The sequence below is a fragment of the Stegodyphus dumicola genome, chromosome 6 (assembly GCF_044657685.1).
Source record: "Stegodyphus dumicola isolate Sdum_Otavi_A_Nest chromosome 6, ASM4465768v1".
NCBI lineage: Eukaryota > Metazoa > Arthropoda > Arachnida > Araneae > Eresidae > Stegodyphus > Stegodyphus dumicola.
The window spans coordinates 22282182-22299201 of record NC_140773.1 but is presented as its reverse complement, the minus strand read 5'-3'; the positions used below and the strand labels follow the sequence as shown (position 1 = coordinate 22299201).

Sequence of the window (17020 nt, the reverse complement as noted above, 5' to 3'; positions counted from 1 at the left end):
TTAATTATGCAATTACTGTTTATGTTCTCTTTAACAAAAGTTTAGTTTTATGATTTATCGTTGACTGTTCTGTTGTCCGATTTTGCTTGTGTTACTCCATATTACAGGTTTTTTTTTTTGTTTTTGTTTTTGTTTTTGTTTTTTTGTTTGCGGACACATTCTTATTAAAGTTTTTAATTTATTCTTTATACTACATTCTTTTTTTCTGTTTTTCACTTTACATATTTTATAATTTATTTATTCATTCATTCATTTTATAGTTTAAGCCAAGTGCTCTCAGATTCCATTCTGTAAGGATTGTGCTATCAAATGTTTAAGCCAAGTGCTCTTGGATTCCATTCTGTAAGGATTGTGCTATTAATTGCGCGATTTGTTTTTTTTTTTTTTTTCCTGATTAAAATTCTTTTCTAAATATTAAATTTCTGAGTTGTGCAGTTGTTAGCTCAGAAACAGGCTAATTAATTTTCTTTTACAATTCTCGAGGCACCAGCTGTTGATGAAAGTGTTCTGGAAAATGTAAAATCCATTTGTTTTTATATTATTTTTCATTTATGTTTTCCTCATTTCTTGAGTTTTGGGAGTGAATATTTATTCAAGTTTTGTTTTTGCACAGGTTTTTCTGGTAATTTTGGAATTGTTTTGTTTTTGCTTTTAAATTATAATTTAAATTTGCTACAGGGTTATTTTATTTAAGTTTTTCACTTATGTCAATATATGCAGTAATTGTTTATTTGCAGTTTTTTTATACCAATTTATTCTTTTTCTACTTTGCCATACTAAATGTGATATTTGAATTTACTTCGAGTGTAGTTTTAATTTTAAATTATATATATATATAAGCTTCAGATTAAAGTCTTCAAAGCCTGTAATTCAATTAGGAATTTATTAATTAATTACTATTTTATTAAAAATTTAAGTCATAAAATATTGTAAAAATAAAAAAAAAAAAGAAAATTCAATTTAATTTTGTATTCACATTCCAGTTTAATGCATGAAACATTTTGGTACCTATCCATTATGCACCTGCCATGCAGTTTCATGGGGTTTTTTAGTTGTAAAAATTTCTAGGTGCAAGAATAGTTTATAGATATATGCTCACACACACAACAATAGCCCAGATAGCACTATCTTTGACTCTCAGTGTGTGTCTGGGTTCGGTTTACAGGTGCCAAAATGTGTAGCAGGTGCATAACAAAAAAAATACCAACATTTTGTAAACTAACCACTAATGATAATTTGTCTAAAATAAATCCCCAGAAATTCGAAAACATAAAATTACATGTTTAAAGCAGTGTTGAGAATAACAAAGGGAATTGTTATGGTGTAATTCTTTTATAAATACATAAAATGTAAATATAGATACTAGACATTTTTGCATTTATTGAATAACAAGAAGGTTTAATTTTCCGATATGTAGCTGCATTTTTTTAATTAGGTCATTTGTTTTTAAAAACATATAGCAAATACTTCAAGTAGAATGCCAACAATTTCTGTCCCCCCCCCATAAAATTTGAATAGTGAACACTAAAGTACCTTTTTCAAAATATATAAAGTTTAAATTGTTCATTCTTCTTTTAAATATCAAACTTTATTTGTAGGATCTTAATACCTGTTTTATTATTGGAAAAATTGTTTTAATATTAATTTCATAGTTTCTATAATTTGTTGCTTGTTTCTAATAAAAAATGTGTTATTTTATTGATTTTAAAATTTTAATTTAGATCTCTCTGAACAATATGTTACTTAGTATATTAAAAATTCCTTATCTCTGAAAATCTTTTTATATTGTTAGTATTCCTTATTCAGTTTAACAAATTGAATTTGAAAATAATGAATTACTATTATATTTTGATTTGTAGCTCTAATCATTGAAGAGATCGCATTGGATAGTAATGACAAAGTAGTTCAGCAGTGTCTTTTTTATGAAGCTGAAGATCTTCATCTCTGTGCCCTTCATCTAGTCCAAGAATATTTTGGAGAAATGAATGTGTTAACTGCTCGTCATTATGCGAATCTTGGAAGACTCTACCAGTCAATGAAAAAATATAAGGTTGGCTGTTAATTTACTTTGTTATGCTTATTACTTAATTATTCATAAGTACATTTATCATTCATTACTTGATTTATATTAACTTATTTACTCATTATTTAATTTTAAATAGTTTCCATGAATGATATTTTTTTTTTTTTCTTTCTTTCTTTTAGTTCATTGTATTCCTTTGTAGAAATTTCCATAGTGAATGTCAAATGCAAATGTTATTTGCTATTTGTTGTCAGCTTAAAAAGTCAAGTATTAGTTTTAAAATGCACCCTCTCATACTATATTTGTCATAACCATGATTTACTTGTATAAAGGGTACAGCAGATGCCACTTAATGTGATCATGGTTAATGTTTTTGATATATTGTTATTGAAATGTTGAAATCCCACCCATTTGTATACAAAAACATGGAAGAAGCATTGCTTAGTGATCAACAGGCTGGTTAATGTTATTGATATAATATAGAATGGTTTTTTTAACTGAAATAAAGTTGTTGAATAAAAGATGAAACCGCTAAATAAAGTGCAGAAATTGCCAAAGGACAGAGATATTTCGCCATGTAGCTTGATTTTGGTTTAAGGAAAGTATGCATTATGGAACCTTTTTCCAAGTTTCAGAAAGATCGGTTAGACTGGCCAGTTTAATGAAATTGAACTCTGGATTGCATTAGTTTTTCATACCAAAATTGTTTGTTTTCAGCTTTAACATTTTTATGGGTGATTTGTTTTAGTAAATGCTCATTTTTTATAGTGTTTAATCATTTTTCATAGAATCTAAGAAAAGCCGTAATGATTTGAAGGATAGAGTAACCTTGTCAAAAATTCCAACTATAAAAAAAAAAAAAAAAAAAAAAAAAAAAACATGAAGCTTTCATTTTCAAATCAAAGCAAAACTGAAATGAAAACATAAAGTGGATTCATGGCAGAAAAGATTATACAATTGAGAAAAACACTGAAGATTTGGTTTATAAATGTTCTTGAAAAAGATGCAGTATAAAGCCAAAGAATTAACCATAGAAATGAGGTAATGTAATTTTGTAACAACAAATGGCTGGTTTAGTTGATGGAAGAAAGCAGAAAACATTATTTACATTGACAGTGAAGAATATGGTTGTGAAGTTGTATCTATGAAATAATTTCCGGGAACGTTATGAATGTGAATAATTCACGAATGAAATTTTGCATAGCATACAGCCAATCAGATATTAATCTCCTATTCACATATTTAAAATGCTTTGAAATTAGATATGTATATGTTTCTTGTTATATTTCTATTAAATTAGCTATATTCCATTGAGATTCTCAAGGATAATTTTCTTAACACTTAATGCTATTGTTTGGTTAATGTTATCAAAATGATTTTGGACAAACATGATCAGCTTAGGTGTTGCACCTACTGTATTTTGACTGTTTGTACCATCAGGTAGAGTGGAAAAAATGTTCTAAATGATATTTGTATGAAATTTTTAAAATATATATATATATAATATTTTTGCAGCATTTTGTGCAAAAAATTTTTAAGACCAAATAGGTCTTACGTCACGTTATTTGTTAGCTTTTCAATTTCTATTTCGATTATATATATATATAAATATAATTCATAATTTATTTGTAATTCAATTTCATTTTAAAATATAACCTTGTTTTTAAAAACTCTTATTTAACTCGCCCATGGTGTTTTATTGCTATGGACAAAACTTTATCTCCATTTTTAAACTTTCTAAATAAGCTATTGAATTGAAATTTTACATACACTCTCTTTGTTTTGTTATGTATGCAACATTGGGTGGAATGAAAAAAAAAAATTTTTTTTTTTCCTTAAATAAAGTTTCTATGAGATTTAATGAAATTTCTGATTTTTTTGCAAAATTTGTAGAATTTTTTTACCATTTGACATAACAGAATAGTTGGAAGTAAAAGAATGAGTATTCATTGTTTAAGAATTATTTTTCAGTTGAATGGTTTGAATTTTAACATGTCATTGAGACTTTAAAAAAAAATTAAAAACTTTTTTTAATATATATATAATATGCTTTTATTTAAAACTCACAAAACCATTTTGGAGAAAAATAATTTATTACAAAGTTTAATTGGACAACAGATTTAATAATTATCTTTACAAAATTCACCTACAATTTTATAACGCAAATAATAAAGGTATGAGCACCTAAATAACAAAATCAAAATATCATAAGTAATAAATTTATCATAAATTTATCAGGGGTGCTTTTTATTATTCGTAATATAAAATTGTGGAATTTTGTATAAAGAAAATTATTGACTGTGCTGTTTTCACAAATCCTTATGATAAGTTATTTTTCTCCTTTCATTAATGATTTTATGAGTTTTAAATAAAAGTTTATTTTATTTTTAAAAAATTGTGTATTTTAACAGAGAATGGTTATTAGTCTCAAAACAGCATTTTGCATTGGTTCACTATAAATGAGCATTTACTTTTCAATTTGTTGTCACCAAATATTATCACCTTGTTTATGCTGTAGCAAGAATCCGCAGGATTAGCGCTGTAGTTGACGACACACATGAGGAAATTAGAGAAATTGAATAATGAAGAATATGCATGAATGTATGTTTTTCGCATTTCGAAAAAACGACAGTAAGTAGAGCCATCAAATTTTGAATAACATAATACTCCACCTGAATATGGGCACCTGAAAGCCCAAATTTGGAATTTAATTTTTTGTTTATTTAATATTTTGTAAAAGTTTAACGAATTTTTGATTAACAAACCCAATGATTTCAAAGTGAGCAATGGCAACTTTGTATGGGAGGGAAGAAACATTTTTATCTCCAGCGAGTGAGACTGTCTATTGGAAATTCTAAAGATATGTTGTTTTTAAATGCTTTTAATCCTTTTAGGAACTTTAGCCCAAATGCTTTTGAAACATGTATGTGTAAATGAAAGGGAAAAAATGCACTTTTAGGCATAATATAAAATCTGAAAGCTTTCAGATTTGTTTTTCATTTTTCGTGTATTTATTTTATTTGTATGTATGCACTTGCTGTGATTTGAACTTTTGAACTATACCATTTTTAATTAATGATCTTTAACAATTTTCAGTGTTCATCTAAGATCTACTCATGACACATCAATGGCATGCTAATCGAAAATTACTCATTCGTTGGAAAAATTAAAATAAATTATTGCTTATTTGTTGAAATGTTTTGATTTTTCGATTCCTAAAATTTCAGCCAAAATTGGCAGAAGGGCTGTAATTTTACTCATCTGACATTTCTGTTTTTTGCGACTCACTCTGACTGAATTAAGATTTTGAAGGAATATTTTTTTGTGTTTCATTAACATATATGTATTTGATAAGTTATCATTTCAATTTGTTCTAAAATAATCAGTGTGATACTCAAGTTCCTACTATGATCAAACATAAACATTTTTTTCCCTGAATGAAGAGTTTATAAAATATTACATCAAAAACAACTTTTCCCATTCTGTAATATGAATGCTTTTGTTCTGCATTGCTAAATTTAGATGCTAACCAAATTTTGACAATTTTAAGATTTTCTTTATTTTTTTAAACATTGAAAATATCATTGAAATAGTGATAATATTTTTAAATGGTATTTAATAAATAATATGATTGTAAAAAAAAATTATTTTCACTGTCATTTTTTAAGGTGACACTGCTTTCCATTTTGAAATATTTTGATTCTGAAAAATAAATAAGATAATAAATGCAGTAAAGCACTGTTTTCAAAACATTTCTTAGTGAAAGCATAAAAGCTACTGTAATTATTTTAAAATTCATTTGATTTGTCTTCTTTTATATTTTTTCATGGTAAAAGTTTTTTTTTTTTTTTTTTTTTTAAGTGTAATTATATGAGAACATTCAAACATGTATTAGTTTTCTGTGTAAAATTCACTTTACACTTTTCTTTTCTGTCTCCTCCCCCAAAAAATAGTCTTCAATCTTTTTGCTCCTAAAGAGTTGGTATTGATGATTTTTCTTTCAGATTTGGACCTTGTACTGCAGAAAGTTTCGAGGGATTTGAAGGTGAAATTTATAGACATGCAATTCCAAAAGATTCCAAAAAAATATGACAAAATGAAAAATGGTTCATGGTATTAACGTGTTGATATGTTTTACAAGATCATTGTGAAGAATTTTTTATATTTTGTACAATTTGTGGAACAACAATGAAAACAGAATTATTTGAATTTTTTACTTTTGATACTAGATGTCTGCTGCTTAGCGTGCTAATTTTTCCTTTATTTGCGCTTCTTGTCGTAGATACAAGCATGAAAAATTGCAAAAACGGTTATAAACTTGCCACATAGACCTGTATCTGTATAAAGGAATTTTTCTATTAATACAGAAATTGACAGTTCCATCTTTGTCTGTCAGTATACTCTGCATAGGGTTGGCACTAGGCATTTTTCCCCTTGGTGAAATATCTGTGTGCCTACCTTCTGCTGCCCAGTGCCTATCCTAAATTCTAAATATTTTACCATCTCTAAAATTTGTTGCTCGGTGTATAGCTGTATTCTAAAAATTCTGCAAGATTGGCTCTGGCACCAATCCTTAACATATGTCATCAGTTCATAGTTATTCTCAATACACATATTATTAAAAATAAAATAAAATTAGCAGTTTCTTCTATTCATTCTAAATACATGCTATTTCTTAAAATAAGACATCTGAAATCAAATCTGGAAATTCTAAAATGAAGAGGAAACACTAAAGAAGATACTGATTGCATAAAGGGAAAGAAAATTGTTCTTCAAAGGTATATTGTTGAAATATTAACAAATTAAGATATTTGGCAAAGACTAGTGAGAACATGAATTTATTTATTGAGAAAACAAACTTAGAAAAGGTGCTTAAGAGAAGGAAATTGATATAAATTAGCTGAAACATCTATAAAATGTTTAAATTAAAAACACAAATAAATATTTTAGTGTATATTGTTGCTACAAAGTGTGCATGTTATGTAGCTTTTAATGTATAATTGTCCTAAACCATTATTTTTAAACTATAAAATGCTCATAGATTGTGAGTTTATTAGAGCCTTTTGAATGACTATTTCTTTTAAATTAAAAAAAAAAATAGTAATATTTTAAATCTATAATAACTAAGAGTTAACTACGTAATTGAATTATTTGTAATTAACAGCCTACCCTCAGAAGTTATCTGTACTTTTTAAAGCAAGTTGTCATATCTTAATTCCTAACTGTAGATGCAAGATACAACACAAAATTGTAAAACTTAACCTAAAGCTTTATTCTTTACAGCTAATGAGACTTAAAATAATACAAAATAATTTATCACCTCTAGGACTTCAACTGCTTATTGGATACAGATATTAACTAGGTTATAACTCCGGCAATTGTATGCAAAGCTATGACACTATTTAGATGGATAAAACACAAGTAACTTTTAACACTGACTAACTGTGCCAACATTGTCAGCGGCTCTCTGTCCTTCTAGGCAAGCAGCAGTGATAGCAACAACCAAGCTTCTGTTATGAATCATTGCCATTATAATTGTATTTCTCATTTTAACCTATGCCACTTGACATCTAAATGCATAAACCTCTGAACTGGGCTAGTAAACAATGAGGTAGAACAGCAGTTCTCAACCTTTTGACTAGCGCATACCATCTAAACAAAAATTGAAAACATTTATTACCACCACTACAAAGTACTGCCACCACCACCACCACTCTTGAACAAAGCTCAGATCTCATAAATTTACGAGTGTTATAGAAAAAACTCAATCAGGATGTTGGGGTTTTAATTTTTGAATTTAATAGTTAAAAATACTTTACTTCTTTGCATACCACTAGTGGTACGCACACCACCGGTTGAGAACCCCCGTAAGCATAAAGCTGACTGTTAGTAAAACTTAAGTAAAATGTCACTAATTTTCTCTAAAATATGTAGGGCTGTTATAAGTATAAAATATAAAAGTTTTTCAAGAAATTTTGCAACTTAATGCAAAATTTCATTAAAAATTTGATAAATTTTATGAACCGGATTTTTTTTCCCTCGAGTTTGTTTTATAACCATGTTTAATAATAATGAATTGTACTTAAAGATCTGTTTTATTCTCAGAATGATGGTACAAAAATGAAGTTCAGCCATAGATAACTGATACATTTCTTTTTTTTTTTTTTTTTTTTTTTTTTTTTTTTTTCAAATTTCCATTTGTTTGTTATATTTGTGATTTTTTTTCATTGGTTGCTCTTAAATATACTTTAATTTCTATGTGCAAATATTCTGTTATTCATTTGTTAACCAAAAATATATGCAAAAAATCCACAAAAAATTGTTTTATCATTAAATACAAGAAATCTAAATTGGATTTTGAAAAAAAAATCACATCAAGATTCAAACCTTCACCCACTAGACAATATGTGCATTAAAATTTTTAGTTCTGCATATATCCATATCTCTGTGCTTCTTGAACTTTGAGTGGCATTTATGCTCTTTAACACATAATAATGGCACTTAAATGGGCAAAGTAGTGAGTACGGATTACAATTTAATTAAAAAAATTAACTGCCGCTTAGACCAAGCAGAGGAAAAGTGACTCAGTGTGGGCCGAGAGAGTGCTTATCACTTTTTGGAGAATACTGAGTTCTCGCCACTAACATTACGTGGCACTACAATCATTAGACCAATACAAATTGGCAAAATTTTATAATCGTGGTGAACCAGGTATAAAAATGTATTTAGTTAGTTATTAGTTATAAAAATTAATTAACCATGCAAATCCTGCCAATTACTGCTTTTTAAAACAGCTCTTTCCTATTACGTCCAGAGTAACATGTCACTCAGAGGACCAGTATCATAGAAATGTCTCATGAGCATTTTCAATTTTCTTTCTATCAAGATAAATATGTATACAAAAAGTGTGGTTATTGAAATTTTTTTAGCACAGAATTACTTTCAACATTGGTGAGGACTTTGTATACAAAATGTAATTCAGTTTTTTTCCCCCTACTGCTAATATTAATTTGTGTGCAAGTTCATATGAAAGTATATTTTTGTATTGAATATAGTTTATTTTAATCTTAATCAGTCAATCTTTATTTTTCATTATTTTAACAATAAAGTAAATGGCCTAGTTTAACTCCTTCTCTCAAGAAAATATTTATGTTTTATTTCATTCAATTACAGGATTCTCAAGCCCTGCAGTTGAGAGCCATTGCTATTAAAGAAGCTATTTTGGGGCCTGATGATCATGAAGTAGCAGTATCCATGGCACATTTAGCTTCCCTGTATACTTATGATATGGAACTATATTCTGAAGCTGAAGTACTATTCTGGAAATCAATTAATATAGGTCAGTTCTTGTATATTTTGTGTTCAAGATAAACACAAAAATTCTTTCAATTTATGAGGATTTACTTTGTTAATCACAGTTTTCTTTCCCCTTCAAAATCTGGATTAATGAAATAAAATATTATAATTTGTTTATGTAAGGTAAATTGTTTAAAATGCTGTTATTTTTTTTTTTATTTAAATTTGTCAGGTGTTTGTTAAATTTTCAATAAATCAAATTGAATGTTTTTTGTTGACCATGTTATTGTTTCTGAATAACTCATTTCTTTTTAATCTGAAATATTTCTTGCATTCCACATGTGCATATTTCTACCTCCAGATTCAACTTCCATTTTTCTAATTAATGCTTGTGTTTGCAATTGAATATCTTGGGGGGTATGTATATGTGTGTGTGTGAAGAATTGTAATGGGACTGAGGAGTTTTGCAGCTGATGAAAACGAAAGCATTTTATCCAAGAATAGAGAATGCAAAAAATCACATTCCATGAAATTGTACTTACTTGAAATTTGTGCAATTCTCTGGGATTTTTTTTTTTTTTTTTTAAAGAGTGAAAAAGGGTTTTTGTGTACATGGAGAGAACAATAGTATGTGCAGTGCCAAATTTCTGCAATTCTTTCTTTTTTTGTTAGCTCAAAGAGCATTAGCCCAGAAGTGTTATTTATTTTGTTTTGACATTTTGCATTGATTCACTATAAATGTCGGTTCACTTTTTAAATTGTTGCCACCAAATATTATTGCCCTGTGTTGTATTTAAAGAAATTAAATCATGAAGAATCTGCATAAATGTATGTATATTTCTCACATTGGCATAAAACAATGATACCTAGAGCCATCCAATTTTGAATAATGTAGTCCTCCACCGAATATGGGCATCTGGAAGCCTTAATTTGGAATTTGTTTTATGATCGATTTCATATTTTGTAACAGTTTAAGGAATTTTTGATTAACAAGCTCAATGATTTCAAAGCAAGCAATGGTAACACTGTGCTGGGGGGGGGACATTTTTATCTGCAGCACGTGAGACTGTGTATCGAAAAATCTAAAGCTATACTCATTTAAAAATAGTTTTATGATATTGCCGTTGAATTGAATTTTACGGTTTAAGTGTGAGGAACGTGATATTTAATAAATAAAGGTAACACACGAAACGTTAAAAAAAATACCCCTTTGGGCATAATGTAAAATCTGAAAGCTTTCAGAATTTTTTTTTAAGGCGAAACTAGATTGATGTGTACATGGGGAGAACAATAGTGCAAAAAAAAAAATTGCATAAAGATTTCAATCTCATTTCATAACAGGGAATGTCTGGATGATATTTCAGCATTTCTTATATATGAGAATAATTTTCTTCATTAACTGTATGGGGGTATAGTGTGCCCACGCTGGGCAGACCCATCTTCATTAACTGTATGGTATAGTGTGCCCACGCTGGGCACACCCAAAAAGTTCCCTGCGTATACACAGAAAAATTGAATGGAAAAGGCTTTATGGGTTACTGTTGGTTACTTTTAATAATCTTTATTAATACTAGATGGCAACACAACAGAAACCAGTCCATACATATCAGCCACGTCTAGTTTTTAAAGACCCTCATTTTTCAAAGAAATCTTCCCGATTTTTTTTTTTTTTTTTAATATAAAAGAATTGTTTGAGAAGAAATGTCTGTGTTATTTTCTTTATTGTATGCTGATTTCTTTATTCCATATTAATTAAAAAATTTTACCTTGAAATTTTGCTTAAAATCGAGCAACAAACATTTGGTGTGCTCAGAGTGGGATCACTTAAACACCAGACTGACAATTGTATCACTGTTTTTGCTGTTTCACTGCAGAATTTTCTTCAGTGAGCCCATTCATAACAGAAAAGTGGCTGCATAGCTGTGTTCATTTCGTAGTTTTTTCCTTCCTCCCAGGGGGGTTATGTTTAGTTATAAACTAAGGAATTTTGCAGGTGTTTTTCTGAAGGTCAGCGGTAATTTGATGAGTTAGCTCTTTGATTTTAACTTGAGAGAACCTTTTCACTTATATGAAGTAAAAGAAGAATTTAATCACAAAAATTTCTGAGTATAATATTTTAACGAAAATATCCATTTTGACTGCTATTGAATGCAATTTAACGATGTTTTTGTATGATATCTGTACATAAGGATAGCATAAAGGACTCTTTTTTTTCCCCCCTGAAATGGATTACAAAATTGATTTAAAATGGATTCAGAAGAGATTTTTTCATGATATCTGTAAATGCATATGTAAGTATGTATCTCGCATAACTCAAAAATAAAGGGCCTTGGAACATTCAAATTTTTTATAGGGGACTGCTATAAAATGTAGTTCTGCACCTCCCTTTTTGGTTGCAATTGGTTGTACCAAAAGTACACCCACTCTGTAACTTGGCTTTGTGAGCTCTTTTTTTTTTTTTTTTTTTCATTCTTATATGTTGGTAAATTGTGCATTTTTTGCTTTAAAAATGATTGAATTAGGTTGTTCTTATATTCCGAGTAAGGTTTTTATGCCTTTAGTTAATCTGCATGCGGTACTTGTAGAATTATCAACTATTTAAAAGTTGTTTAAGTGAGGCTAAATGTAATTTTTGTTTACCATAGCAGCCATATTTGTTTACATTTGAAGCATAGCAGAATAGTGAATTAAGTTATTTTCTGCACCTTTAGTGTTTTTTTGCCGAGTGAGACCAAAAGTAAACTTTAAGTTTTGTACACCAAAAAATTTGCTTTATTGCCTGCTGACTGAATTGCTTGTTTTTGCATAGAAATTCTAATTTCAACTGTAAAAATTGTCTTTTAATTGTTTTAACTGTATTTGGTGTTTTATTTTTTTCTATATTTTTCAATTTTTAATAAAGATATTTTGTGTATTTTTGCCCTACCACAAAGTGAGAACTGAATTAATTGAATGTGAAGTCTATCTCTAATTAAATTTGAGGAAATAAATTTAAATGAAATGTAGCAAAAAATGCATGTAATTTCATATTGCATGCAAGAAAGTGATGTGGTGTCCGCATCAGATTTTTTTCTGTGGGCTTTTATTGAAAGAAGATTTGTTAGTTCTATTTTTTTTATAATTTTGAGTTGTAGATGTTTATTTAATTTTACAGTTCATATTTTCTTAATTGTATATGTAATGTTAGTTTATTTTTTCTTAATTTGCTAATGGATCGGAGAGGGCTTTTTCTTATTCATATGCATGTAATGCTATTGAGTTGAATTAAAAGTCAGCAGAAAAATTAATTTTAACTTGTAGAAATCTCTTGTAATATGGAAATTGCTTCTGTGAAATCTTTTTTTAGTTTTGAACAATATTATCTTTTATCCACCAAATAGGATTTGAGTATTAAATTATTAAAATTGAAAAATGTGTCAGAAATGTCTGTTTTGATTCTTTACCCTTGTGTCAAAATATATTGTAGCTTTTTTAGAATTTAGTATATGTTTAGAATTCTTGATGCAGTGTTAAGTGTTGGCATACATTTTTCTATTTGTCTCTGTCTTTTTCTCAGTTCACCATATCAGTATTCAATTTTCTGAGTAAGATGGCAAACAAAAAATTTTGTTTGTCTTTTTATGTGTTAACTTTATTTATTAAATATGAGGGCTATCCAGAAAGTAGATTACATTTTGGAATAAAAAAATAAACAAAGTATAGGAAACAAATTTTATTATATACAGATGAAAGCCACACTCAAATACTACTTTTCTACATAGTCACCATACAAATTAAGGCATTTATCGTAGCGATGTACGAGCTTGGAAATTCCTTCATCGAAAAATTCGGCCGCCTGCGCCTTCAACCACTTCGTTACCTCTTCTTGCAGCTGTGCGTCGTCATCAAAACGCTGCATAGCCAGCCACTTCTTCATTGCTGGGAATAGGTGGAAGTCGCTCCGTGCCAGGTCGGGACTGTACGGCGGATGAGGAAACAACTCCCACTTAAAAGATTCAAGAACTTTACGAGTGACATTTGCCGTGTGGGGCCGGGCGTTGTCGTGAATCAACAAGATCTTAGAGCTCAACATTCCTCTGCGCTTGTTTTGAATTGCTCTTCTGAGTTTTTGGAGAGTTTGGCAATACCTTTGAGAGTTTATTGTAGTGCCTCTTTCCAGGAAGTCCACCAAAATTACACCTTTTCTGTCCCAAAAAACAGTCGCCATCATCTTCCTTGCCGACATTGTTTGCATGCATTTCTTGGGTTTTTGGGGAGAACTTGTGTGCCCCCACTGCATTGATTGCAATTTCGTTTCACAGTTCACATGTTTCACCCATGTTTCGTCACCAGTAACGATGCGATCGAGTAAAGAGTCACCATCCTTATGGTAAGCGTCCAAAAAGTTCAACGCTGCAGCCATTCGCTGATTTTTGTGGTCCTCTGTCAAGATTTTTGGAATCCATCTTGCACAAAACTTGTGGTAACCAAGCTTTTTGCTGATGATTTCGTGCAACAAACTTCGCGAAATTTGTGGAAAACTCAAAGAAAGTTCCGTTATTGTGAAATTTCGATTTTCACGGACTTTAGCATCGACTTTTTCGAGAAGTTTGGCGGTCACTATGCTGGGTCTCCCACTTTGATCTTCGTCGTGAACATTAGTTCGGCCATTTTGAAATCTTATGACCCACTGACGCACTCCACCTTCAGTGATAATGTTGTCCCCATACACTTCACGAAGCTGCCGATAGATTTCTATCGGTTTACAGTTTTTTGCAGTCAGAAACCTTATTACTGAGCGCACCTCGCAGCTCGCGGGATTTTCATTTAACGCAGACATTTCAAACCGTCACAGTATCTGAACGGAGCACAGCACGAACCTCTCACTAGCACGGCTAGATGCAGACTGAGCTGCACAACGCTCTGACCCCAAGATGGCCGCGCTAGCCCCGCCCCTAGCGGACACAGACGGAAACGTAATCTACTTCCTGGATGGCCCTCGTATTACGTTCTTCTTACTTATGCTACAAAAAATTCAGTTCAACAGCAAAATCACAAAATATTTAAATTCTGCATATCTTTAGAATTTCTGATAGACAATCTTGCATGCTGGAGATAAATGTTTTACTCTCTACAGTATTGCCATTGCTTGCTTTCAGATCATAAAGTTTATTTATAAAAAAATTTTTTAAGTTTTACAAAATATGAAATAAATAATAAATATATATATATATATATAACATCATGTTATGCAAATATTGAATATTTTAATTAGATCATGAATTAAATACATTTTTATTATTTAAACCAATCCAGTTCAGAAGTAAGAAACAAATATTCTTAAAAACTGTGTCTGTTGCTTTCAGATAGCTTAGTTTGTCAGCTTGAAGGTAAATATCGTACATTTTTTCAAATGGCAACAGACTTGAATGAAAAGTGAAATGATGCATTTATACTGAGTCGGCACAAAAACCTCATTTCGAGACTTTAGCATCTTTTGGACTAAAAGGAGAGGCAAAAAGAGATTGTGGTATAGTTTAGAGTAAAATTACTCTAGTGGGACAAACAAATGATTAAATAATTGACATTTTAATGTGTAGTAATATCATTAAAGCTTTCCGGTCTTTTTTTTTTTTAAAAACATTTGTATTAGAATGCACATAATTGAAGCTCATTGTAAATATTTTATAGCAGCATGTTTAAAATATTTTACTGCCTTTAAAAGAAAATCTATTTATTTGTTTTTTCCCATCTATTATAACAGGTCTCAAATTATTTGGCAAAGGTTATAGTGGACTGGAATATGATTATCGAGGACTCTTAAGAATATATGGAGTGCAGCATGATACTGAAAAAGTGTTGAAAGTGCATTCAATTATGCACAATTGGAAACTTCTTAGAGACAAAACAGTGGAAGCTGAAAAAGAATTCTGCCCATGGACTGTTGACGTAGACCCAGTTGCTCCTGAAGCTATTCTGGCAAACATTATTAGTATGGATTAAGAGCTGAACAATCAAATAGTCCTTCCCTGTATGGGAATTCTGGTGATATATATATCAACCTGTATTCTGGAATAAGAGTTGAACATCAAAAAAGCATTCTCCATATGTGGTAATTCCAGGGATGTATGTTATGTGATATATATGTGGATCCGGTGATATATATGTAAATTTTTGAGGATCTCATTTTCACATAAGGGGAATGTTTCATTAAATGTGTATTGAGCAGAAGTTTTAGTGAATGGCTTTTTTTAGGCCACTGTATATAGTAGGAATTTTCTTATATGATTATAATTTAGCTGCAGTATTGTACAAAATTGTTGAATAAATACAGAATTGTTTGAAAATGATATATAACTTATTATCAAGTACTTTACAAAAGTTTGAAAACTGATGTACTAGGAATTTTTTTTTATCATAGGTACATACTTAAGAAACATTTATATGCAACTGAATTCCCTTAATTCAGCCAAAAGTGGAAATGAAAAAACTTAAAAAATAATATTTTATATTACTTTTGTAGATGTTCTCTTGTGTTGATTAAATAACTAATCATGTTGCACACAACTAAAGGATCAGTCATATTATTAAAAGATACAGTACTAATGTTGCTTAATCCATCGGCATATCATTCTGTTACATTTTTAAAAGTAGGCAGTTTTAGTACAAACAAATATAAACTGTAGCAATATAAAATTGCACACCTTTTCAGTGCCCTCAGAAGTTATATCATACCTTTCCTAGTTTAGGTGGGAAGAGTTTTTACTCAATGCCAACCCAATTTATAACATATTTCTTTCAACTTTCTGTTATTCTTACGATTTCTGACAATAATTATATAACTTGGTGTTCATAATAGGCATCTAAAAATATAATTTTTGGCATCTAATATTACTTTAATCGGTAAAATAAATAAAAACCTCTTTTACTGATATTATGGCACTCTACCTCTGTGAATGTCTGAAAACATCATGTTTCAACTCTCCAATAAGCATTAAGATCCCTTATTGGTCTTCTAGCATTTATTATTCAATCAGCGTAAAAACTGAAGCTGCTTCATTGCTGATAGTGCTTTCTCAATCCACAGTGCAGAGTTTTACGAGGCATATTTGGAAACTAAGTACCGTTTTGAAAAGAAAAAAAATAGTAAAACAATTTTTTTGAATCCAATTTTATTTTTACATGAAAATACATGTCTTAAACTATTTTTCAATATAGTTTCCGCCAATGATCAAACACTTGTCATAGGGGGTGACCAGTTTTTGTATACCATCGTCAAAGAAACTTCCCGCCAGTTTCGATAACCACGACTCCACAGCATTTTTCGTGTCATCGTCAGATCCAAAGTGCTTGCCACCAAGCTCGCGCTTCATGTGCAGGAACAAGTGATAGTCAGACAGTGCCAAGTCCGGGCTGTGCGGCGGGTGATCGAACTGCTCCCAATGAAACTGTCGAATTAACGATTGAGTGACACCAGCAGTATTATGGGGCCGAGCATTGTCATGGAGCAACACAATTCTTTTACTGAGCATTCCTCTTCATTTGTTTTGAATGGCACGCCTTAGTTTTGTTAAAGTCTCACAATATCGTGCCGCAATTATGGTTTCACCTCTGGGGAGAAATTCAGTAAGCAAAACGCCTTTCCTATCCCAGAAGACAGTGCGCATGATTTTTTGTGATGACATTGTCACTTTGAACTTTTGTTTTTTCGGAGAATGAGTG

At 30.0% G+C, this 17020-nt stretch overlaps 1 protein-coding gene across 3 annotated transcripts in view; it reads left to right on the top strand.

Moving 5' to 3' along the window:
• Positions 1-15648, top strand: part of Pat1 (Protein interacting with APP tail-1) — a 55210-nt gene extending 39562 nt beyond the window's left edge. For all 3 annotated transcript variants that reach the window (XM_035374189.2, XM_085818169.1, XM_085818168.1), the window contains 3 exons: positions 1860-2050; positions 9197-9362; positions 15063-15648. In XM_035374189.2, coding sequence (XP_035230080.1) covers positions 1860-2050; positions 9197-9362; positions 15063-15301 — 596 coding nt within the window. In that variant the 3' untranslated portion in view covers positions 15302-15648. The remainder of the gene's footprint in view (positions 1-1859; positions 2051-9196; positions 9363-15062) is intronic.
• The last annotated feature ends 1372 nt before the right edge of the window (positions 15649-17020 follow it).